This window comes from Lates calcarifer, linkage group LG6, assembly GCF_001640805.2.
Source record: "Lates calcarifer isolate ASB-BC8 linkage group LG6, TLL_Latcal_v3, whole genome shotgun sequence".
Lineage (NCBI taxonomy): Eukaryota > Metazoa > Chordata > Actinopteri > Centropomidae > Lates > Lates calcarifer.
In genome coordinates this window covers 17,710,363-17,732,571 of record NC_066838.1, presented here as the reverse complement: position 1 = coordinate 17,732,571, position 22,209 = coordinate 17,710,363, and the positions used below count along the sequence as shown (strand labels likewise).

Below are 22,209 nucleotides of genomic sequence, written 5' to 3'. Positions count from 1 at the left end.
TCTCATGACTCTCCTGCTGGCTCTAGTCTGTTTTATCTTTAAGTAATTTTTTGCAGTTTGATATCAGTTTCAGTTTAACTTAAGTTTTACATCGTACCATACTAAGGTACCTTAGTGTAACACTAGTTATTTCTGTGCACAGTATTTATGTATATACTAATCAAATTAGGTTGTTTATTCAAGACAAATTAACAAACAATATAAGTCTTCTTAGTTTGTCATCATAAACCTCTATGGTCCAATGGTAGCCTTTTATTTTATTTATTTAGTCTTATTTATTAAGACTATTTAAGGCTTTTACGCAAGTGTTATTAGACTAGGCTTACAATTATTCTGCCAGTTTTTTCCCCAATTAATCAATCAATTGATTGGTCAATGAAATATTAAACAGTAGTGAAAAACCAAATCACAAAACCAATCACAGCACTGGAAAGCCCAAAGTAGGGTATTCAAATTGTTTGTTTTGTCTAACCAGCAGTCCAAAACACAGAGACATTTAATTTATTGTCATGCATCACAGAGAAAAGCAGCAAATCCTTACATTTGCAAAGCTGAAACCAGCAAAAGTACTTTGCTGTAAAATGACTGAAATGTAAAATAAATCAGCAAAATTGCTGTTTTTTCCCCTAACTAACTGATCGCTTAATTGACTAATCTTTGAAGCTCTATTTTAGACGAAGACTTTAGATTTGAGTTATTAGATTGAAGAGTTTTCATTATGTATTTTTGTCATTATGGGGGACTTTGTGTGGTTGATAAAATCTGAGTTCCAGGCCACATTTCTGGAAAATGTGAAAAAAGTGAAGGGGGCTAATTCAGTCTGACTCTAGAAATCTAAGAATCTCAGTAGAGAGAATATCAGCCATTGACTGAAGTTGCTTTAGATGCACTTCTCCAAGAACATTTTCAATTTTTTTCCCACGTTAAACCCCCTAAAGCTGTCACTAATGACTTCAGAAACAATATTTGATATTTTCCTTGTATTCTAGTGGCCACCTGTGATTTGAAAATAAAAAAATCTTTTTGCTGTGGTGAGTTAATTTTTAAATATATGTAAGTGCACTAATTAGCAGTATTTTTGTAAATAATGGGATCACTGATAAATAAATGTATAATTATAAGATTTGATAACATGCTTGGTCTTCTGCTTCTGTAAATTCTTATACTGGCCCAGTCACATAGTCAATGTAATTTACTCTCCACAAGAGAGCTTAGTTTACTTTAGTTTACTCAGAAAGAAAAAAAAAATCCCTTTACTTTCTAATGTTACCTATCTTACCTCATCCCACACCAAACTAGAAATACCAGATTGTTCTTTAATGTCAAATGGTGTCCTTGATAACAAGAGCTTTTTTCTTTTGTGCAGTTATATTATTGAAAGAGAAAAATGATAACCCCGCAACGAGGATCCAGAACCCTGCAACCTTGAGCAATTATAATAAGGTATAATAATTTTGATAATTCAATCAAGTTAATTTTTCAAGCAAAGTGCTGAACATTTTGTGGTTCCAGCTTCTCAGATGTGATGATTTGGTGCTTTTCCTTCTTAAATTACAGTAAACTGAGTCTCTGAGTTTTGGAGTGTTGGTTGAATGAAAAAACATTTGAAGATGTGATTTTAGGCTCTACGAAATTATAGGAGTAACTAATTGCAATAAAACACCAAGCACATAGCAATCACTATTTCCGTCAAAGTTTCCTCTTTACGCCTGAGTGAGATATGAAGATACCATAAGGTCAATTTTAGGGCTGCCCCCTAAATGTCTACTATTTGATGCATCAGTTGGGAAGACACTGATTCAACTCACAGAATGTCATCAGATGAATTGTTACGAAAAGCTGCCTCACAGTTCACACACACAGCACTGCAGGAGCAACAGAGGCAGACAGGCTGTAAACTTTACAACCACATCTCATCTTAAAATGACCAAACCACTAAACTAACTGTAAAGTTAAATACTTGATGAAAATGAAGGACAGTGTGACAGTGCGATGCAGGCAGTGTGACATGCTCTGATTCTCTCTGCCCTGGTGTCAGGTGAGAGCTGTATGCTAGTTGCAAGAACAGACACCACTAAAGCAGAAACTACCTGTGATATGACGAGTTAAAACTGGCTCATGGTGTCAGAGAGAGAACTGAGCTATGACCAAGATGCCAACTTTATGTCTGCAGTGTCTCCACAATATATGTTTTATAGTGACGACCCAAAATGGAAAAATTATTGCTTCTGCTGTAATAGCCAATTATAAATTTGCAAAATACCTGGTTGGGCTGAGAGGGAGAGTGAGAAAGATGAAACAAAGATAGCAAATATTAGCTAACGTTAAGTCAGATTTGTATTTATATTTAGTATTTTCTACTGGGACAAATCCAACAGAGTTTTTATCAGCTGTGTCTGTCTCTACCAGCTCTCTGTACCTGTCAGTCCTCTGTTATTTGGGGCTGTGTCCATTGGGGTGTCTTCTTTGGTTACACTGTCGCTCAAGTTTTCATTTCGTCATTTTCTCCTTTATCTCGCTTCTACTCCTGACATACTGCTGCGCACCAAGTCTGGTGCAAACCAGTTCAGTACATTTTGTGTTGCTGGTAAATAGACAAATAAACAGATACAAGTAAAAACAACTTAATTGGTAGCAAAAACAAGTTGAGAGCATTGACATATTATCAACTTTTTAAATTGATATAACAAACTAGTTAGCAAACAGTTGCTTGTTATTGAGCAGGCAGTGTGCAGTGGGCTACAAGAACTTTTTAGTTGAAAGCTGTAGTTGAAAATGACTCTATGAGAACAGTGACTGTGAACCAAAACAATATAAAGTTGCAGGTCAGACAATTAAACAAGCTCAGACTTGCTAGTTTGAGGGGAGTTGAGGGGATCTGCAGATTTGTGATTTGATCCGTTATTATCATAAAAATATTGATAAGAGCAGCTTTAAGCATACTTGTTAATCAGCAACTACTGACATCATAATGGGCTCTCAAAGAGGCCCATAGAAATACAATAATTCATTCACATTTTGTAAAACTTCAGAAAGTTTCACTATTCTAACCCACTCATTAAGTGAAATTTGAGCTAAAAATAAAGAACAGGGAAGAACCACACATCTGAGGACAACAACATCTTCCGAGTGAGAGTGACCCTCTTCGACATTAAATCCATTACAGGCCTGTGAGAGTAACATGTCCATAAGCCTCAAATCTCTTTAATACAACACCCATTAGGAAAGTGCTGAGCTCTTTACCAACAGCTAAGATGGTCCACCACTCAGCACCACCACTGCCTCTACTCTACATTCAATATAGTACAGAAAATCGACCACTAAGCACACATCACTATATGTGCCAAGGATATATTTTGAGAAATTTTCAAAGCCTGTTATCTTCTGCTGCTATTTTGGACAGGACACTCCTGTCCAGGCTTTACTAATGTACCTGGGACTATACTTGCTAAAGTGGTGTATATAAAAGGCCCACTTCTTTGTAGATATTTTACAAAATGTTTTCAGAATTAGACTGAAACCACATGGTTTTTCATTAATTCATTTTTAAAATAAAAGTTACTATTCGTATTATCGTTAAGATACTCAGTGTTAAAGAGTGCGGGGTTACTGTGAAATGAATTAATATTTATTCAACCCCTTGCCTGCTTGGCTCTATTCAGGGTCAGGAGTTTTGGAGGGTCTCCCTACAGTAGAAAGAGACACAGTAAACAGGGGATCAGTCTGTCACACAGCTAAAACACACTGGCACTAAAATTTACATTTATATATGAACAAATTAGCAGTGATAACCCTTTCAAACTTGCATGTTTTAGCCTAAGAAGTTGGGAGCATCTGGAGGACATTTGCACAAACATCAGGAGACATCTTAACAATGCACAGTAACAGTTGCTGTTGATGTTAAATTTCAAATTCAATGTGCATGATCTTTTTTTTTCTTTGTTCATTTGTTTGTGTTTTTTTGTTTATTTATTTTACACTGTACCATGTTATTATGTTTTGAAATAAGGAGTCATTGGATAGCTTCAGGTGAGCAGGTGTAACCTTAATATCTTGATGAGTGGTCAGTTATGTTTGCATAGGTGGCTGGATTAGATATTAACTGTGGCCTAAATCACTTTGTGCTGACGGATTTGGAAAGCGATAATCCAAGGTGTGCCTTTAAAAGCCAGACTAGTGTGGGTCCATTTGTAGCAAGGTCCCGTTCCATCACTCTCCTGAACAGCCAGAAGAAACACCACCAAAGGGCTGATCGCAACCGCAAGCCGCAACCATGAACGGCACAGAGGGACCATATTTCTACGTCCCTATGGTTAATACCACTGGCATTGTCCGGAGTCCATATGAATATCCTCAGTACTACCTTGTTAGCCCAGCAGCTTATGCTGCTCTGGGACTCTACATGTTCCTGCTCATCCTTCTTGGCTTCCCCATCAACTTCCTTACTCTCTATGTTACCATCGAACACAAGAAGCTGCGGACCCCTCTAAACTACATCCTGCTCAACCTTGCAGTGGCTGACCTCTTCATGGTGTTTGGAGGATTCACCACAACGATGTACACCTCTATGCATGGCTACTTCGTTCTAGGTCGTCTTGGCTGCAATCTGGAAGGATTCTTTGCTACCCTCGGCGGTGAGATTGGCCTCTGGTCACTGGTTGTTCTGGCTATTGAAAGGTGGGTGGTTGTCTGCAAGCCCATCAGCAACTTCCGCTTTGGAGAGAATCACGCTATCATGGGTTTGGCCTTCACCTGGTTTGGAGCCTGTGCTTGCGCCGTACCCCCTCTTGTTGGCTGGTCCCGTTATATTCCTGAGGGCATGCAATGCTCATGCGGAGTCGACTACTACACACGTGCAGAGGGTTTCAACAATGAATCCTTTGTTATCTACATGTTCATTTGCCACTTCTGCATTCCACTGTTTATTGTGTTCTTCTGCTATGGCCGTCTGCTCTGCGCTGTCAAGGAGGCTGCTGCTGCCCAGCAGGAGTCTGAAACCACCCAGAGGGCTGAGAGGGAAGTCACCCGCATGGTCGTAATCATGGTCATCGGCTTCCTGATATGCTGGTTGCCCTATGCAAGTGTGGCCTGGTACATCTTTACACATCAGGGCTCTGAATTCGGACCCCTCTTCATGACCATCCCCGCCTTCTTTGCCAAGAGCGCCTCCATCTACAACCCCATGATCTACATCGTCATGAACAAGCAGTTCCGCCACTGCATGATCACCACCTTGTGCTGCGGGAAGAATCCCTTCGAGGAGGAGGAGGGAGCGTCCACTTCTGCCTCCAAGACCGAGGCCTCCTCTGCCTCCAGCTCTGTGTCTCCTGCGTAAAAGGGCCACCAACAAAGGCTCCATGATCCACTATCCAAGAAGAAGACTTCTGCTCCCCCCGGGAAACGACTGAAGGCTAATGTCTACAGAATTAACTTCCTTTTTGTATTTTTGCAAACGAGTTGGTTCCTTACCTAAGGACAGTTGCAGGAAAGGTCAGCCCATTACAGAGTTGTTCCTGTATGTACAGAATATCCAACTTAACAGTCTATGAGATTTTTTTCCTGAGAGGAAAGGGGAAAAATGTTATCTTTTACAGTTGGATCCTATATGATATTGGCTTATTTTTGAATGTAGAGGCATGTAATCAAGGCAACGTAAAATAAATCGCACTTTGCAAATGACTCATACTGTTTATGTTTTACTTACAATTTGGGTGGCAAAGTTCATATGACTGTAGTTTATTTAATCAAATGAATAAATGTGAATGACCTATTCAGAATGCATTTATGTCTTGAGTCAGTTTCTACTTTTGAGATATTATTGTAGTGACTACTGCTCTTCTGCTGCAGAAGTTGATGGTGCAGGCACATAGAATGTTACAAAAAACGTAATATTTAACAGTGTTAGAGGTTCTTTGGTAGTGGTTTCTGCATTGCTATTGTAATCTCATTTCAATCACAGGTCACCTTGGATTTAGAGCTTGGCCTAGCAATGAGATTATGACATTATTAATCAGGGATGAATATACACATGACTCGACACCCAATTTTACCTCATGACGAATATTAATCGCATTAATTAAAGGTTAAGACAGACTTATTGGATAACCCAAATCTGTATTACAAAGAGACACCTTGATGCAAAGGTTATGGAATGGAAACAATTAGTTGTCACCTGTGTTACTTCCTTCATATCAGATTTAGGTGAGATATTCTCTTTTATAATGCACCAATTTAGTCTATGTCTATTCAATCTATAGTGTCAATCTATAGTGCCTACTGCAACACCAACAGAGGAAAGACACTGCAGATAATGATGGGGTAGTTGAGTATGTACCCATTTGAGGTCTTTTCAGGTTTATAGCATTATTGTTTTACTAAAATGCTAAGCTTATTAAAGGCTGGAGTTGTTCCGGTATGATAGGCAACAGAACGCGATGACGTTACCCTCCTCCTCAGTTCTTAGTTGTGCAGTGTGCCAGACTGGAGAAAAAAAAACAAATACCTCAAGATCTTTCTCATAATGACCTTCATGCGTAGCTATAGCAACCATCATACTCATGGATCTTTTGTGGAATATAGATACGCTCGCTGAGCAGTCTGAAGTCAAGTTTCAGCTGAGAGCTTAAGTGAGAGAAGAAAAAAAATTTCTCTCACTGCTTTAATTTAGCACTAAAAAGAAAAGCTTTCTCTTCTCTTGTACAGTCATGTACTAAAAAATGTAATGAACTAACTTGAATAAGAATTTTAGTTTTTTGTCTGACAATATATAATTTAGCTTTTTGCAAAAAAACACCAGTGATAAGAAGTTTAGAAGTGTCCAATAGATAAAAAATAAGCTCAGTTCTATACAGCATTCATTGTCAATTTTTACCATAGAATTATTATATTGTTCCACTTCAGGTGAGTGAGAACATCAGTGGTATTATTTGTGTTATTTCAGCACTTACGTACCTTTCTAAACATGAATTGTGCACTTGTTGCTTCACTGAGGGTGCTAATGGAGGGAGGCAGTAGTGCTGGTACTACTATACCTCACCATTATGTGTTGTATAAATAAGATGAAATACCTTTTCAAAGTAGAGACAAAGAAGATAGCTCCAGCTGACAGCGCATACCACTGACTTCCCATGTTACTTTTATATGTAGTTTTAAAAGTCTCTAAATCTGCATATTAAAACATAGCCTGACCACGACTGACACACCAGAGCGATTTGATCAGAAAGAGTGGAACAAACTCAAAAGCATCTCCTGAGACGTAACTGAAAAACAGCCGTGCAGAAATATGAAATCCTTTTGAATTTGTATGGAAAACTTTATTTGATAATAAAAATAGCATTCACAGACTTCTTTTGATAGCTACATATACATTGTAATCCATCTCAAGGAAAGAAGCTGGATAAGTCCACATCTACTTGTACTTAGACTAATGTTATGTATAGCTTCATGGGTCAAATAAAGCTATGAACAATGTAGTATTTATATATGCATAGTTTTATAAAAAAAGATTGGCCCATATACATGTACTGCTTTTATCAACACAGAGACAGCATTATGTCCAGAGCACATTGCAAGAAATAATGCTTGAAGAACACAGACTGCATACAAGTGCTTTATAATACAAAGGCAGGCTAACCATCGAGAGAGATTCAAACCATCAAACAGTTTCTGATTGACCAAATACAGTCTTTCATTTTAAAATGTCTTTACATACCTGATCCAGAGTAAATCAACATATTTCCCATAAATCATCAGGTCCATTTCAGAGATATAAACACAATATCACATTCCTCACTGCTGAGGTTTTTCATAAATTTCTCTTTTGTACAAGAAAAAGGCAACATTTTATTCCTTGACGGGTTCCTAATAGTTACATTGGAAAAATTCTTTACAGGTGATGGCCAACAGGTTAACTTCTTAAATGTGTTTCTTTTTTTTTCTTCTTTTTTGTTAAATACAGTACCATGGCGACAACAGTGATCAAACAATGCATTTGTTGTGGTTTATCCAATATATTTTTAGTTCTTTAATGAAACATAAAACAGAGAATACACACAAAACACATTATAAAGCAGCAGTCAGACTCCAGTGGCGTGACAGCATGGCTCAGCATGGCAGATTGGTCGTCTCCTGTACCAGGACTCTCCATATGTTACCAACACAACAAACCACACCAGCTCTTTGTGTTAGGACCCAGGAGGTGGTCGGTGCACAAATCGTCAACATGAGGACAGGGCTAACAATTATTGTGGGATTACAGTGCATGTTCCTTATTGATTATTCTCACTCAGACCTATCGGATAAAGTGGTGAAACTACACTTTAATTTACACATGCATCTTGCACAGGGATAACTTACACATTTGTTTGTTTTAAACTTTTTCTTTCTTTTTTTTTTGGCATATCTGAAAAATTTTATGGCAGCTTCAAGCTGGTGTTGTGGCATAATGCAGACTCATCTTAGTTGAAATTTATATGAGCAACAAATTTAGACAACTCCCATTTTCCCGCAGCAGAGAATCAACCAGAACAGTTTTGCCTGTTGTTGAAAGTGAGTCAGGTTCCTTTGCTGCTACATCAGCACACACTAAGGAACAAAGGGCTGGAATATTTAAGTTATTTTTAGAATCCTACTTCAAACTAATAACACCATTGCCAATTTTCACATCAGTTGTTTGATTTCTTTTCTTAATTTCAGAAGTGTGTGGGTGTACTTAAGTAAAGGCCGGTGAGCTGCCACACATTTCATGGATGCAACACAAGTAAGGGTACAGCATGCTTTCCCAGGTACAGTGTGCACTTCTACCTTGGTCCTTAAAGGTGTAATGAAGCTTGCTCAAGATATGTGCCAAATTAAAAATAAATAGCAAAAAAGTCATATATTATTTATATAATGATCACTCTAGTTTTACCATCAGATCTTAAATTTAGATTTTTGCCTTAAGTCCAGCGTGATTCTCACAGTTCTTGTGAACCATCAGTATCTTGTGCTATAGTTTGTTCAGTAAAGCAATTCAGGAATGGAACAGACATCTAAAAACAGGTTGAAAACAAGCTTAGTAGAAGTTACCACAACTGGAAGCATGTTTCATACCTCTGAGGGAACAAATATTTAGATTCAGCAATGCCTACAAAAAGCAATATCACTGATTTCATATGCAGGCACATACAATACCTTTACTATTGTACAACAACCTCTGTTATGTTCAAAATAACTATAACAATGACAAAACAACCAGTATGAACTGATAGAAGGATTGTACTCCTGCTGTTTTATGAATCTCTGGATGGGATCACAAGTAGTTAAGTCAATCAAATCAATCAATAAACCAGTTGACCAAATAAAGCACAAGAGTTAGTATCCTCAGAAGTCCAATTCCAGTGTATGGTACATAGTTTGCACAGATAGAGGAGAGAGTGGCGAGGGGGATCTCTGCTCTGCTCTAGATGCTGAGGTCTTTGGGGCTTTCTTTGTACAGCCTTCTCTTGGGCTCAGGGAGCTGGTTTGGGCTGCGGCCAACTGCGTTATTGTTATGGCCTGTGTTGTTGTAGGCAGCATTGTTGTGTGCAGCGTTGTTCTTCATCATGCTGTAGTAGTCCTTCAATCTGGGTGCTGCTGCATAGTTCAGCTCGTCCCGGCTGTAGGTGCTGTCAGGGGAAGAGTCCCGCTCCACTCGGTATCGTCTCTCCGGTGTCCCATTCATCCGATATCTCTCCTCCCTCCTCTCTGAGGATGAGTCTCTCAGGAGGTTGCCGTTCTTCGTGGCTCTATCATATGTACGGCCCCTGGAAAGAGACAACGAATCCCCGTTGTTGTTGGAGCGCTCGGGGGTTGTGGCCTCCCTAACTCGCCCAACCATCTGCGAGTCCTTGAGGAGCCTCCGCTCATAGAACTTGCGTTCAGGAGTGACTGCGAGGAACCCTCCGTCATCGTACTCCCTCTCAGGTGTGCGGTCCCGATGTGCTCGCTCTGCCCTGCGGTCCATCGACTTGGCCCGCCGGCGATCAGGAGATGAGGCGCGCTTTCGGGTTGGTGAACGGTCAAGGGAGCCGCGGCGCTGCAGACGAAACCTCCCGTCCAAAGTAGAACTGCTGCTCGAGAGCTCTCGCCCCCTCAGTTTCTCAGCAGCTGCAGCCTTCTTCCCCGAGCTGTCTTTCCTCAGAGTCTTTAGGAGTTTAGAGATGCCGCTCTCCGACTCAGACTTCTTGACTTTGCGGCCTCGGCTCTTCTTGTTGCCACTGCTACCGCTGTTACTGTTGTCTGGAGACTGCTGTCTGGGGGTACTTTGACTGTGATTGTTATTCCAGGTGTGATGATGGTGGGGGTTAAATTGCCGGCCTTGGTAGTCCATCTGATCTGACCCAGCCCTGTCCCTGTTCTTGTCCCTGTCTTGGCCACGCGCAGCCTCCTCCTGGCGTGATGGTTTGTGAAGGTCTGGTGGATAACTGGACTCCAATGAGGTGTGATATCGGCTGTTGGGTGGCAGCGTTCTCACTTCCGGAGTGTTTTGTGCCCCGGGTGTGGGAGGGTGCCCGTCACTGCTGCCGTCTGCAGGAGAGGAGAAAGGAAGAGAAGCTTGTTGACCAGAAATACTTTATAAGAAGAATGCAGTTGAGGAAAGTTCAATATGCAACATAAATAACGTGACATTTATTATGTCAGCAGACATGACTTTCCGTGTTGGTTCATGTGAGCTCTTGCATTGATATGACAGCAGGTCAATGCAGAGATTTATGGAAATCATGCATACATGTGCTCTTTCATGTGCTGTATATAACCCCAGAAACAAATCTACGTTGATGTGTAATATTCTTTTTTACATCTATACACATAAATTGCATTGAAGTAATAAACCACTTCAATATATTTTCTCTATAGGACTGCAGGTTGAAACACAAGGTGATGTCAGCAACAACAGCAGGTGTAACACATCAGCAAGTGTAGGGCAGGGGTTATCAATGACACAGCAGGCACCTGGGAAATCATTCAGAACAAAGTGGTGAACAACTCAATGTGCATCATTGGGGAGAACAAACCAAAAGCAAAAACAAAACAAAACAAAACATCACATGAGTGTGTTGGCTGTAAGTCTGCCAAATTAGATACATGTTGCTATGGCAGCAGCATGTGATGAGCAGTGAAATTAGTTCCATTAAAAATATCTGGTCTGACACTGGTGTAGGGGGGGAAGGTTTTGCTTGTGTACAGATTCGCAAAAGTTAAATAATTATGTTTAATTCAGGCACAGCAAGACATAAAGCACGTACACAACGTAGACACACCCACGCGCAAACACACACAAAGTTGGATGCAGGTAGGGATGAGCTGGAAGGAAGGGTGGATATAAAATTGAAAGGAAAAAGATGACAGGGAGAGTGGATTGGGACAGACTTTTGGTTACAAACCGTGGTCTGATTTTGGCCCATTAGGTAGAAACAGGGCTCTCCCATCTTGTCATTCCTCATTGTACCAACAGCGAGATGAGGAGCCATCATCGCTGGAGAGAGGAGGAAGAGCCCAGCGACAAGAGACAGAGAGATAGAAGGAGGAATAGAGAGGAGAAGACAAATAAAACAGACAAGAGGCTGTTTTATAGTGCATCTTAATAGAGAGAAGAAGGCCTTTGTTGTGAAAGACAAGAAAACATTACACTTTATATAATATAGGAAAAAAAACATCTCAGAAAATAAAACCCCAGATAAACCAGAAAATAATGCTGAGAAATACAACAATATGACTCAAACTGTGAGTGGAATAATCTATCAGCAGAGCATATAGCTGTATGGAGGGAGTATTACCTCAGCTATAAAACACCTGTGCTACAGAACATATAAAGTATAAATCACTGAACAAGATTCTGTGGCAACCATTCCTTCATTGATCAATAATATTTGACAGTTCAATCTTGTGCTGAACATGATAAATTAAGTTAATGGATCAGAAAGTGTCTGTCTGTCAAATGTTTATCATTTGCAGTAATAACTTATAATAATGAAAATCAGCGAAAAAAAAAGCAGGAGTATATGTCCCTGTGGCACACTAAGCAGATAAGAGGCTTTATTCTAGTCTGCAGTGTGTACAGCTCCAACAGTAATATGATCTCAATCCTGGCAATAGCAGTTTATTTACAGGAAGAGGAGAAAAACATTTGCAACATGTTAACCTACCATATTCAGGTACAGATCCATCTCCACGTTTGAGGACAAGGCGCGCCCTCCTACCACCATTCTTGATCAGTTCAATGGCACGTGAATGCTTCATGTTCTTTGTGCTCTCACCGTTTATCTCCAGGATCTCATCTCCCACCTAAACCAAAGAGAGGCCACGTTATCATTAAAGCCAGCTAGTAATGATTTTTCATCAGCAGTGTGCAAAGAGAGGAAAACCTATACTGCCCTGCACAGGCAGGCAGCAGTAACTACAGAACAGCTGAGTTGAGGAAAAAAGGGTTTGACATTTTAAGGCTGACTGGATAAATGTTGTAGCTTTTCCATTTACCATCTGTTAATAATCACCCTGAAACCAATAGAATACACCACACCAAAATGCTGATTTCACTAGAGTCAAGAGGAGCAAAGATGTCAGTTAATGTATGTTCAGTTTGTAAAGCTGTATGGCTAACTGAATTACCAAGATGTTAGTTCATCAAAATGAATAAATTTCAATTACAAGCAGCAGCTAAGGGGAAACTGTATGCAAATTTAGCTATAGCCAAGGCTAGCTGTGGCTGTCTCGCTGTCTGGCGTAAACTGGATCTGGCTCTCTTGCATAGTTGACTGGTTTGGTTTCTAGTGGATACGAAAGCTACTGCAGTTTTTTTTACTGTACATTTGACATTAAAAAAAACATATGTTAAAATAGATATTAAGAGGTCAGAATCTGGTAGATTTTGAAGTACTATTTGTAGTTTCTGCATTTTGGCTTTGTAGACAGAATAAACCTTCAGTCTGCCATTATCTATAGAAGAGAATAACTGGAGAAAAAGAGTCACAAATTAAGTTTTAATAGTTTCTTACCCTCATCTTGCCATTTCTGACAGCAGCACCATCCTCTGCTAGTCTCAAAACGTACAGGTCCATGTTATACTCCCGTCCTCCTCTCAGACTAAAGCCAAAACCTTTACTGTCCCGCTCGAGGTCCACAGAGTAGAACTCAGCATCCTATGAGATATAAAAGGAGAGATAAGGAGAAAGTCAGAGAGACCAGAGAGGAGGAATCACTAATCCATGGTGCACATGGGGAGTCAAAAGGTGAGTCCAAAACGTCAGGACTAATCAAGCCATGTCCCACAAAAACTCACAAAATGTCAATGGCAGTACAATACCTTTGAATGCATGAATAATTAATGCTGCATGAGCCTGTGAGCAGGGTACAGATCGCTAGGCAAGGGCGGCACAAGGGCTGGACCCAAAACTTACCATACTCCTCAAAAGTTCCCTCCCAAGAGAAGTCCCCCCCCCCCAAAAAAAAAAAACATTTTCTCTTACATAGATACAAAGTTTATTCAAATTTATCCTCCCGTTCACCTGAATGGCAAATGTTACTGATACTTAAGAACCTGACTTTACAGGGAAAAAAAGAGGTCAACTTAAGTGGAAAACCTTGATAATATCACTCACAATGACTTTTCAGGAGGATATATGCAGGAATATGGTCATTTGTGTTTGAGAGATCTATAGTATGTACATTATATGTACATAGGAAAATGCAATTTAGGATATAATATCCCAACAGAATAAATCCAAAATATGACTTGGTGTGTGAAATAAGAATTGTATTTAAAATGTACTGTATGTGCAAGCACAAATCTCATTTTTAATACCTAGTTTGATACAGAACCCATTCAGCATCAAGATGTGGTAATTAAGAGAATATCAGCCAGTGCTCAAACTGTGGAAACAATGCAGAAAACATACATTGTAATGAAATGTAGCATTTATGTTTATTTCATGCTGAGATGGTTAGAGCTTCCTCGTCACTCTGATTTGTTTTCATTATCTGCAACTTTTTGCCTCTGTAGTGGACATTTAAGTAACATGTTTCATGTATGTCACAATTTATTTGCGTTTGCTAAAAGAGCAAGAAGAGTGCAATAATGAAACTTAGTTTTAGAGTGAAGTTCTGTGAAACTGTAGTACTTACAATTTGTTTCTCATGTGGTAAACAGTGGGCATCTCAATTGCAATGGGTTCATACTCAATGTACACTTTCCCAACACTCCTGTGTCAGAGTACATAATATCGCTGCATATATGCTATGTATGTATGCAAATCTTGCAATAATGGACAATTAGATTGTTTAAGATACCAGTACGCTTCATCAGAACTGCTTGTCGGATGGTCTACTATCTGTATCCAACAATTTCTGTAATTTTACAAAACCAACGATACAACTTTCACACCCACTTCATGCTGTGATTTGCTGTAATTGAACCTCCCTCTCTAGCTCTTTTAACACTCTGTACACAATTATTTCTGTCGCTATACATGTGAACAACCAAGTGCAACACTATGAATGCCTTCCAGGAGAGACTGTCTGAATATGTGCTCTGTTATTTGGCAACTCAGATTTTTAAAAAAGGCTTTATATAGACTTATAATCCTCTATTTATTGCTATAGTCCTTGGAATGGTCATGTGACTGATAGCTGGTAATTGATGTATTGACAGAAAACCCAGACGATCGTTAACTGTGAAGTGAAAGCATCTGTTCTTACCTGTGTTGTCTGAGTTTGTATGGGCGGAGGAGGAGGAGCCCCTTTTGACTTTGAGTTATTCCTTTGAAAAAGAGAAACTCAGATGAAGACACACATTGCTGTATTAAAGTATATATTCTCGACGGTATGTCAGATTTGTGCATATTTAAAAAAATTATGCATCATCGCCTACCGTAACTCTGTGGACTGTTGAGGTGTGTGTGTGGTAGTGATGGTAGCTATCTTCTCAGCATTGGTCAGTAGAGAAGCATTGGAAGATTCTGGAAAGAAACAGAGAAAAGTTAAATTGCCACTAAACGTCTAAAGTAAAATAAAATGACTATTTTTATTAAATGCATTTGCCTGTAGCCGTGGTTTTCAAAAGACACTCTGGAGAACAAAATGTTACTGTCCAGAAGAGTCCCCTGAACCGCCCACAGGCTACTCTATTCAACCTGATGCTAACTGCCTGTGATGTTGTCATTTGCCATTTGCTCATGGACAACAGTGCCTACTGCATGAAAAAAGAAAACTCACAACTTGCATCATTGTTTCATCTGCTATTCCGCAGGAATAGTTTAGGAATGTTCAGCAAGAACATCAGCCTGACTTCATTTGTCTCAGACTCTCTACTTACTTTCCCCTCATTACTAGAAAAGATATGACCTCCTCACAGCCACCTCACTGTCTTTCTGAGGTGAACAGTTTTATACAACCACATAACTTTTGTGTGAAATCTGAAATGAGAATAAGGTGAACTAATAAATGCCACCATTCTCATTTTATAAGGGCATGTCGTGTTTTCTACTAGAATCGTGCATGTACATGCTCAAGGCTGTGAGTTAGTGAACATGTGTGTGTGGGAGTTTGTTCCCATCTCTCTCACCTCCAGCCTTAATTAAGTTTCATTTTCTGTCTGTGGAGGTTTTCATTGGCTGACCAGTGGCTCAGTCAGTAACAGGCACCCTTGTTATAGCACTGTGGTGCTTTGGGTCACAAGCTATGGAAGATTTAAAATGTCAAAATAAAAACAAAACAAACAAAGTGAAATACAATACATATTGTAATATGTATTTTCCTTTTATGTATGTATCAGCAACACTAAACCTTTGAGCCATGCCTCAAAGCTGTGACCAGACAACTGATTGTTCGTTGATTGTTCTTTCATTTTGGCATGGACAATGTGTTTCATTTACAAAACAGAAAAAGAAAATGCTCCCTTGCACCTACTCATGAAAACTAATGATAGTGCCTTGTATGTAATATTGGCAGGTTTGTGTTGCTCTCTGCTTGATCAAAATTTTCATTTTTTCTGTGTTGTGATTTGATTTTAATATGGCATTAAAAAAAACCCTGTGATAGACCTGTCCAGGATGTACCCCACCTTTGCCCCATGTCATCTGGGATTGACTTCTGGATAGATTAATAGATAAATGCATACATAAAAAGGAACTACATATAACAATGAGCAGTGTGTTTTACTTTATTTATGGATCTGATTTATTTTTATATAGGCATTTTAAATCCATTGTGACGTGTGCTTGTGCTGATATTATGCAGTTCTGTTTCCTTTCCTAAACTAAAATGAAGAGATTAAACACAAACAGGAAGCTCTTGGTTAATTGTGAGCAATGTTTGTAATCCTTTCAAGCTAACAAAATATTGCAAATGGCAAGATATATAGCAAAGAAAATAAACAAAGAGAGAGAGATATTGTGATATTGTGGTTTCTGGGGGCAACTTCACCTTACTCCTACTCAGTGACTCACTCTCTGAGATACCAGGGTTCACACCCTGATGAAAAGTGCTCTTGCCTGTGAAGAGTAGCAGTGCCCTTTTCTTCCCACCACATCCATGAATAAGTCACATCATGCTGCATTATGAAACAGCCGTGTGAGGCTGGAAGCTAAAAACCTTACCATCACCCGGGATTATCCTGAGCGAGACTGTGTTCCCGGCCTCCTTGATCAGGTTGACGATGTCAGAGTGTGACTTGTTTGTGATGGAGCAGCCGTTGACAGCCAATATTCTGTCCCCGACTTTCAGCTTCCCGCAGCGGTCCGCTGGGCTGCCCTCGATGATACGTCCTATTTTGTGGGGCATGGCCACACAAGCATTTCCAGCTTTTGTGTTATACATATGTGTTTGTTTGCATGTATATTTTGTGTGTTAGAAATAGTGTGTGGTGATGATGTGATTGTCAAGATTATTTGTTTGATTGTTGTATTGATTTATATTTCATTTTAAGGAAAGGATAGAAAGAAAAGAGAGAGAGGAGAAGAAAGGTCAATTATCTGAATCACCACTTCCCAAGCTGTGTGCACTTTGTTAACATGTTACAATCAACACACGTGTGAAATATGACATGGCTCAGAAAGGAGGAGGAAAAACAGCATAACATCAGAACCTAAATTCATGGGCTCTTTGGGAATATGCAGAGGATGTCCTCTACTCCCATCATCTGTCGTGTTAATCGATGGACTGTGAATCATATGCCACTGGCTAGAGCCCTCTGTGGTTAATGCATGACAGCCTATCAATACACTGGTCACAGCATCATGGCTGCCCCCCAGCTCTTGACCAGCTCTTGACCAGCTTTGAAAATGATAGGGATTTGTAAGGAGGAGACACACAGCCTATAGCCCTATATGTGTCTCTGGTCGTGTGGTGAATGCGAGCACCGCAAGACATGCAACCTGCACCTGAGTGACAGTACTCAATACTGCACGTCTTGTGTATGCAGAAGCCCTGAACAGATCCAGGGGATCTACAGTATTCCTCAACCTCCCTCCATCTCACACCATTTATCTCCACTCCTCCTTGCGCTCCCCCTTCCATCCAGTACTTTTTGCATCATCCATATTTATTCCTTCCTTTGCAGCTACGCTGCCTCTGTCCTGATTGAAAAATGCACTTGTATCCTGTTACTCTGTCTAAATAATGAGATATGGAACATTACAGGGTGTGGCAAGTACCCAGGATTTAATGCCTAATCTGCTAAGCACAACACCAACCCCAGGTCATAGTAGAAGGGGATGAGAGGGGGATGGGCCCTACTGGACTGGAGCAAAAATGGTTTATGTATCCATGGTTTATGGGAGATTGAATCAGCTGAAAATGCTTTTGTTTTCCTCAGAACTAAAAAAAAAACATCTAGTGCTCCTGGAAGAATCCTCAGAGCTGTGTATTTTTTTTTTTATTTTTTTTTTTTTAGTAATACACATTTCTCTGTCAGATTTCAGCTCATGTCCCACATGGTTGGAATCCATTAGGAGAGTGAGTGCAGGATGCTACAATACCATCCCAGATCAGCACATGAAAGCTCATAGTCCATTCATCTCATCATCCCAAGAGGAATAGTGACAGAGTAGAGCAGGGGAGCGCAGAGATAGCAGCAGCAAAAACAGGAACCTCAAAAGACTAGAAGACGTTTAGACATGGTTGTTGACTAGCACTGTCACTAGTGTCACTATAAATAATACATTAATTCTTGCGTTGCATTTTGTAGAGCAACACCATTAGCCCTTGGATCAGTGAAATTTTCTCTGGGCAGTCAGTGTTGCTAACGTCTCATCCATTCTTGTGTTACGCCTATGACACACCACAGTACATCATCATAATGGCTAACTATACAGGGGACCTTGGTATGACATTGGTGTTGGAAATTCATCACTTGGAGGTTAATACTAAATTTGTTTGAGGACGGGATCTACAATTCCTCATCAATGCCTGAGCAACTTTAATACATGCAATTCTGCTGTTTTGCTGTGATACGTAAATGATATAGACAGCTATGGACTGTGCTGAGTAGACTCCAATTACATGCTGAATGAATTGGTGAGGGCAGCTGTGAGGCATGAATCTGTGATGATGGTGTTTGTGATAAAGCTGTAGCCAGCCTGATCCCGAGGGAGTGTGCTCAGCACACGAGGAGATTTCTTTATCCCTAAGCTCATGACAGTGGGTTTGTGACCTCGGTCTGTAGCATTAAGCACACTCCTGTCAAAAACCACTCGCCTGCTATTCATTAAGTGGAGGAAGCTCAATGAGGAGTAACTGTAAAAATACTGCAATTCTGCCAGGAGATGGCATCAGTCTTTTCAGTCAGTGGTGCATTTATGATCTCTGTGGATGTGTGTTTTGAGTCTGGAGGTTTGCGTTTGAGACTGGTGATGTTTCATTTCAGTTTAAGATTGATTGAATTTAGTTTAATTAAAAATGGCATTAGAAGACAGCAAAAAGTTGTGAATTTAATTTTAAAAAGTCTTACATATTTTCTATTGTTTACCAAATGCAGTTTGGGGGGGGGGGGGGGGGCATTTCAGACAACACTCTTAGGACTATAGTGAGACCTACAGTAGCTATAGGAGGCTCATCGTCTCATTGTGGGTGAATGTCAATTTCAGCAAAAACCTAAATTAGTTGATCATTTTTAATTGGTTTGAGACCAAAATGTTGCTCTGTTTAGAAGTTATTTGTTCATGCTGCTCACAGCTAGAGAGTAAATTAATTACAGAGAAAAATAATGATCTTCAGAAAGACTCTTCACGTAACATGCACCAATACAGATTATAAATGCCCCAACAATCAAACTGTTGAGTCAGATTAAAGTCTAAATTGAACCATGCTATCCTTTGAAGTCAGAGTCAGCCCATAGTAAACAAAATAAATTCTCATGTCACACTGAATTGAAGTCCCTGTCAATCTCAACTAGCTCCAGCTCACTTTGGCTCACTTACCAAAGGTGGTGCCGGCATCAGGCCTGGAAACAGATGACACGATTACGAAACCGAAGCCCTCGTTCTCTCCACGCTGGATCTCCACGTCGTATGGCTGCAGGGAGGCGGGCACCACAGCACTCCCGCTGCCGCCTCCGCCGCCGCTGCCAATGCCACTGGTGGATCCGCTGCCAGAGCTGACGGTGTTGAGTGAGTTCTGACTCCCCTGGGGGGTCCGCTTGCCTTCTGTCAGACTAGGTGCCTGGGTGCTGCTGTGGTGGGAGGAGGCTGGCGATGGAGGAACATCACCTTCTCCTTTTGACACTGGGGATAATGAGGAAGAGAACCAACTGGTTAGACTTGCAGAGTGTTTCTACAACTTTTGATCAAAGTATTCATGTCAGGAACCTTGCTCTTCCTAGGTGCACAAACAAGCAAGCAGTGTGCATTGTGTTTTGCATGTGACCGTGTGTGACACGTGTGTGAACACACATGCTCAAGTTGGCTCACCTCCGTATCCGGGGGTCTTGCGTCTGACAGTGAGGTTGACATGGCCCTGTTTGGCGGCCTGCTGCATCAGCTGCACCACCAGCTGGTGAGACTTGCCCACCACTGCCGTGCCATCCACACAGATGAGTTCATCGCCCGACCGCAGGCGGCCATCTTCATCTGCTGCCCCGTACTTCACTATGTGCCCTATGTAGATCTGGAAAAGGCAATCACACACAATGCATGATGTAACAGACTTCTGTTAAATCATGGAATTTCCTTTATCGTAACTTGACGTGAGAGTAATGTGATGCTTCATAATTATGATACTATGGCTAATTAAGTGCCATTGAACTGCAGTAAATAAAATCATCAGCTGACAGAGAGTGCAGTGACTCACACAGCAGCGTTTCAGAGTCTACTGTTGCATTACTGCGAGGTATTTGTGGCTGACGTTCGGAGAAACCAAGAAGACCAGCGCGGCCTACTGGGGCCATGCAAAAGCTTGTGTGCCTTAGGCATTGTGTGGGAGTGTACACCCAGCATCTCTTACAGAAACAAGCGCACAACTACCATCTTTGGCACAAACAACAAGTAGTAACTCCTGTGGGGTAGACCTGAAGCCTGCTGCCATTTTATTTCCCTCTATTCCTCAATATCTGCCTTCCACTCCCCCTCTTGCTCCCTCCTTTTAAGACAAATATATGGCGCACAACCAGAAGGATTGGCGGGTGAGGCCTTTGCCTCTCTTAACAAGCTGTCTATATGATCCTCCAGAGAGCCACAGCTCCAGTTAGAGATAGATAGTGATGTGTTAGGACTTTGTGTTGCTCTGGTTTAAAGGCGGTTCTAAACAGGAAAGGAGAAGGGAAGATGGACATAACCAACAAAACAAGTATGCTAAGAAAAAGAGCAGAGCATTTGGAGATCAGCAATGGCATGGATGGGGTGTATGAGTGTGTATACTATAAGCTTTTAATTAAACAGCTGTTAGACTGAGCTATTGATGAGATTCAAAGGTGAAGGGATACTTACAGGCTCCCCAGGCTCATTTCCTCCTAGGATGCGAAAGCCGAAGCCCGTATCTTTCCGCCAAAGGAAAATGTCCTGCTCCTGGCAATCTGGCACTGAAATACACAAGAAGAAGAGTTAGAGGACTTCACAGGGATAAACCACCAAATCGCACAAAGACCTGACTGATTAGCATCTTTGTTAGCTAATCACTGAATGCTTGTTCTCTAATCATCAAGTTGACTCCTGTTTCGTCTAATCATAACAAATCCACGTCCAGTTGTGTTATTGCTGATCAATAAAGTGTTTGCTTCTCTACTGCCGTCAGAATGAATGCTGGCAAAATCAACTGCTGCTCCTTCCCACGTCTCAGCCCTGCCTTGTTGAGCAGATTGGTTCCTTGTACTCGTGTGGACCACAAACTAGGCTGCAAACTCTTGTGCTGTGACCTTGTCAGATTCACAGACCTGGAATCTGAAAAGTTACCTGGTGTTGAGCCCTATTATTAGTCTTAATTGATAGCCAGACCTTTCTTACACACATGAATTTTTAGCATCTATCGCCTGCTTCCCTGAACTCACACACACAACTCCCTGCACATTTGCATCTCGCAATGGACAGAGCAGACTGTGGAGGAGGACACAGGCAATTTGGTGTCAGTCTGTTCAGCCCACAGGGCCAGTCCGCACAGGAGGCACAGGCCCTTTCTTCCTGCGCTGCCTGCTGTCTGCACGGCTGGCACGCAAGGCCAGTAGTGAACCCATTAGCTTTCACTCTCTGGCACCCCCCCCCCCCCCGATAACTCGCTCCGTGCAATTTTAAACTGCTGTGGCTAGACTTGTAATTAACCCTCTGTTGACCTGTGTCTGCAGAGTAGTGATCAAAGTAAACCAACAGTAAGAGGAGCAGCTGTGTGCCACATCAAGCGACAGGTGACATGAAGCATTGAGGGAAGCAAAAATTCCCAAAAGCTCACCTTTCAGTCACACTCTCCTGCCACTGCAATATCGCTCTTCTCTTCACTTGGTGGATGCATGGATGCACCAGCTCACAGATTCAAGAGTGTGCCCTTGTATGAGGCAGCGTGCACATGAATACATATAAAAATACAGACGCAGAATCTGGGCCTCTTTGTCATTCTTTGTCTCCTTCTCCCTTTCTTGTTTCATTGTGTCTCCCCCCCTCCTTCTCCCTGCCGACTCAAAAAGGGGCTGCAGCTCCTTCAGGGGTTATCAAACAGATATACCAATCAGCTGCAGCTTAAAGGAGCCCTCTCCGGGCCCAGTTAATATTTAATCAG

General features: G+C 41.0%; 2 protein-coding genes across 16 annotated transcripts in view; one reads left to right on the top strand and one right to left on the bottom strand.

Moving 5' to 3' along the window:
* The first annotated feature begins 4,273 nt into the window (after positions 1–4,273).
* Positions 4,274–5,363, top strand: LOC108889502 (rhodopsin). Its single transcript, XM_018685990.2, has one exon. The coding sequence runs from the start codon at positions 4,274–4,276 to the stop codon at positions 5,333–5,335; it is 1,062 nt and encodes a 353-aa protein (XP_018541506.1). The 3' UTR covers positions 5,336–5,363.
* Positions 5,364–7,291: 1,928 nt separating this feature from the next.
* LOC108889501 (membrane-associated guanylate kinase, WW and PDZ domain-containing protein 1) overlaps positions 7,292–22,209 on the bottom strand; it is a 91,607-nt gene continuing 76,689 nt past the window's right edge. For 12 of the 15 annotated variants that reach the window (XM_018685975.2, XM_018685977.2, XM_018685976.2 and 9 more), the window contains 9 exons: positions 20,934–21,025; positions 19,920–20,115; positions 19,431–19,733; positions 16,611–16,814; positions 14,885–14,972; positions 14,713–14,773; positions 13,014–13,157; positions 12,165–12,303; positions 7,292–10,545 (listed from right to left, as the gene is read on the bottom strand). In XM_018685975.2, the coding sequence (XP_018541491.1) occupies positions 9,440–10,545; positions 12,165–12,303; positions 13,014–13,157; positions 14,713–14,773; positions 14,885–14,972; positions 16,611–16,814; positions 19,431–19,733; positions 19,920–20,115; positions 20,934–21,025 (2,333 nt within the window). In that variant the 3' untranslated portion in view covers positions 7,292–9,439. Of the gene's footprint in view, positions 10,546–11,402; positions 11,495–12,164; positions 12,304–13,013; positions 13,158–14,712; positions 14,774–14,884; positions 14,973–16,610; positions 16,815–19,430; positions 19,734–19,919; positions 20,116–20,933; positions 21,026–22,209 lie in introns of all 15 variants that reach the window. The other 3 variants (XM_018685988.2, XM_018685989.2, XM_018685978.2) reach the window with 2 other exon arrangements.

Bases quoted from the DNA above. Each gene is read 5' to 3' on its own strand.
- LOC108889502 (XM_018685990.2), top strand. From the start codon at position 4,274: ATGAACGGCACAGAGGGACCATATTTCTACGTCCCTATGGTTAATACC.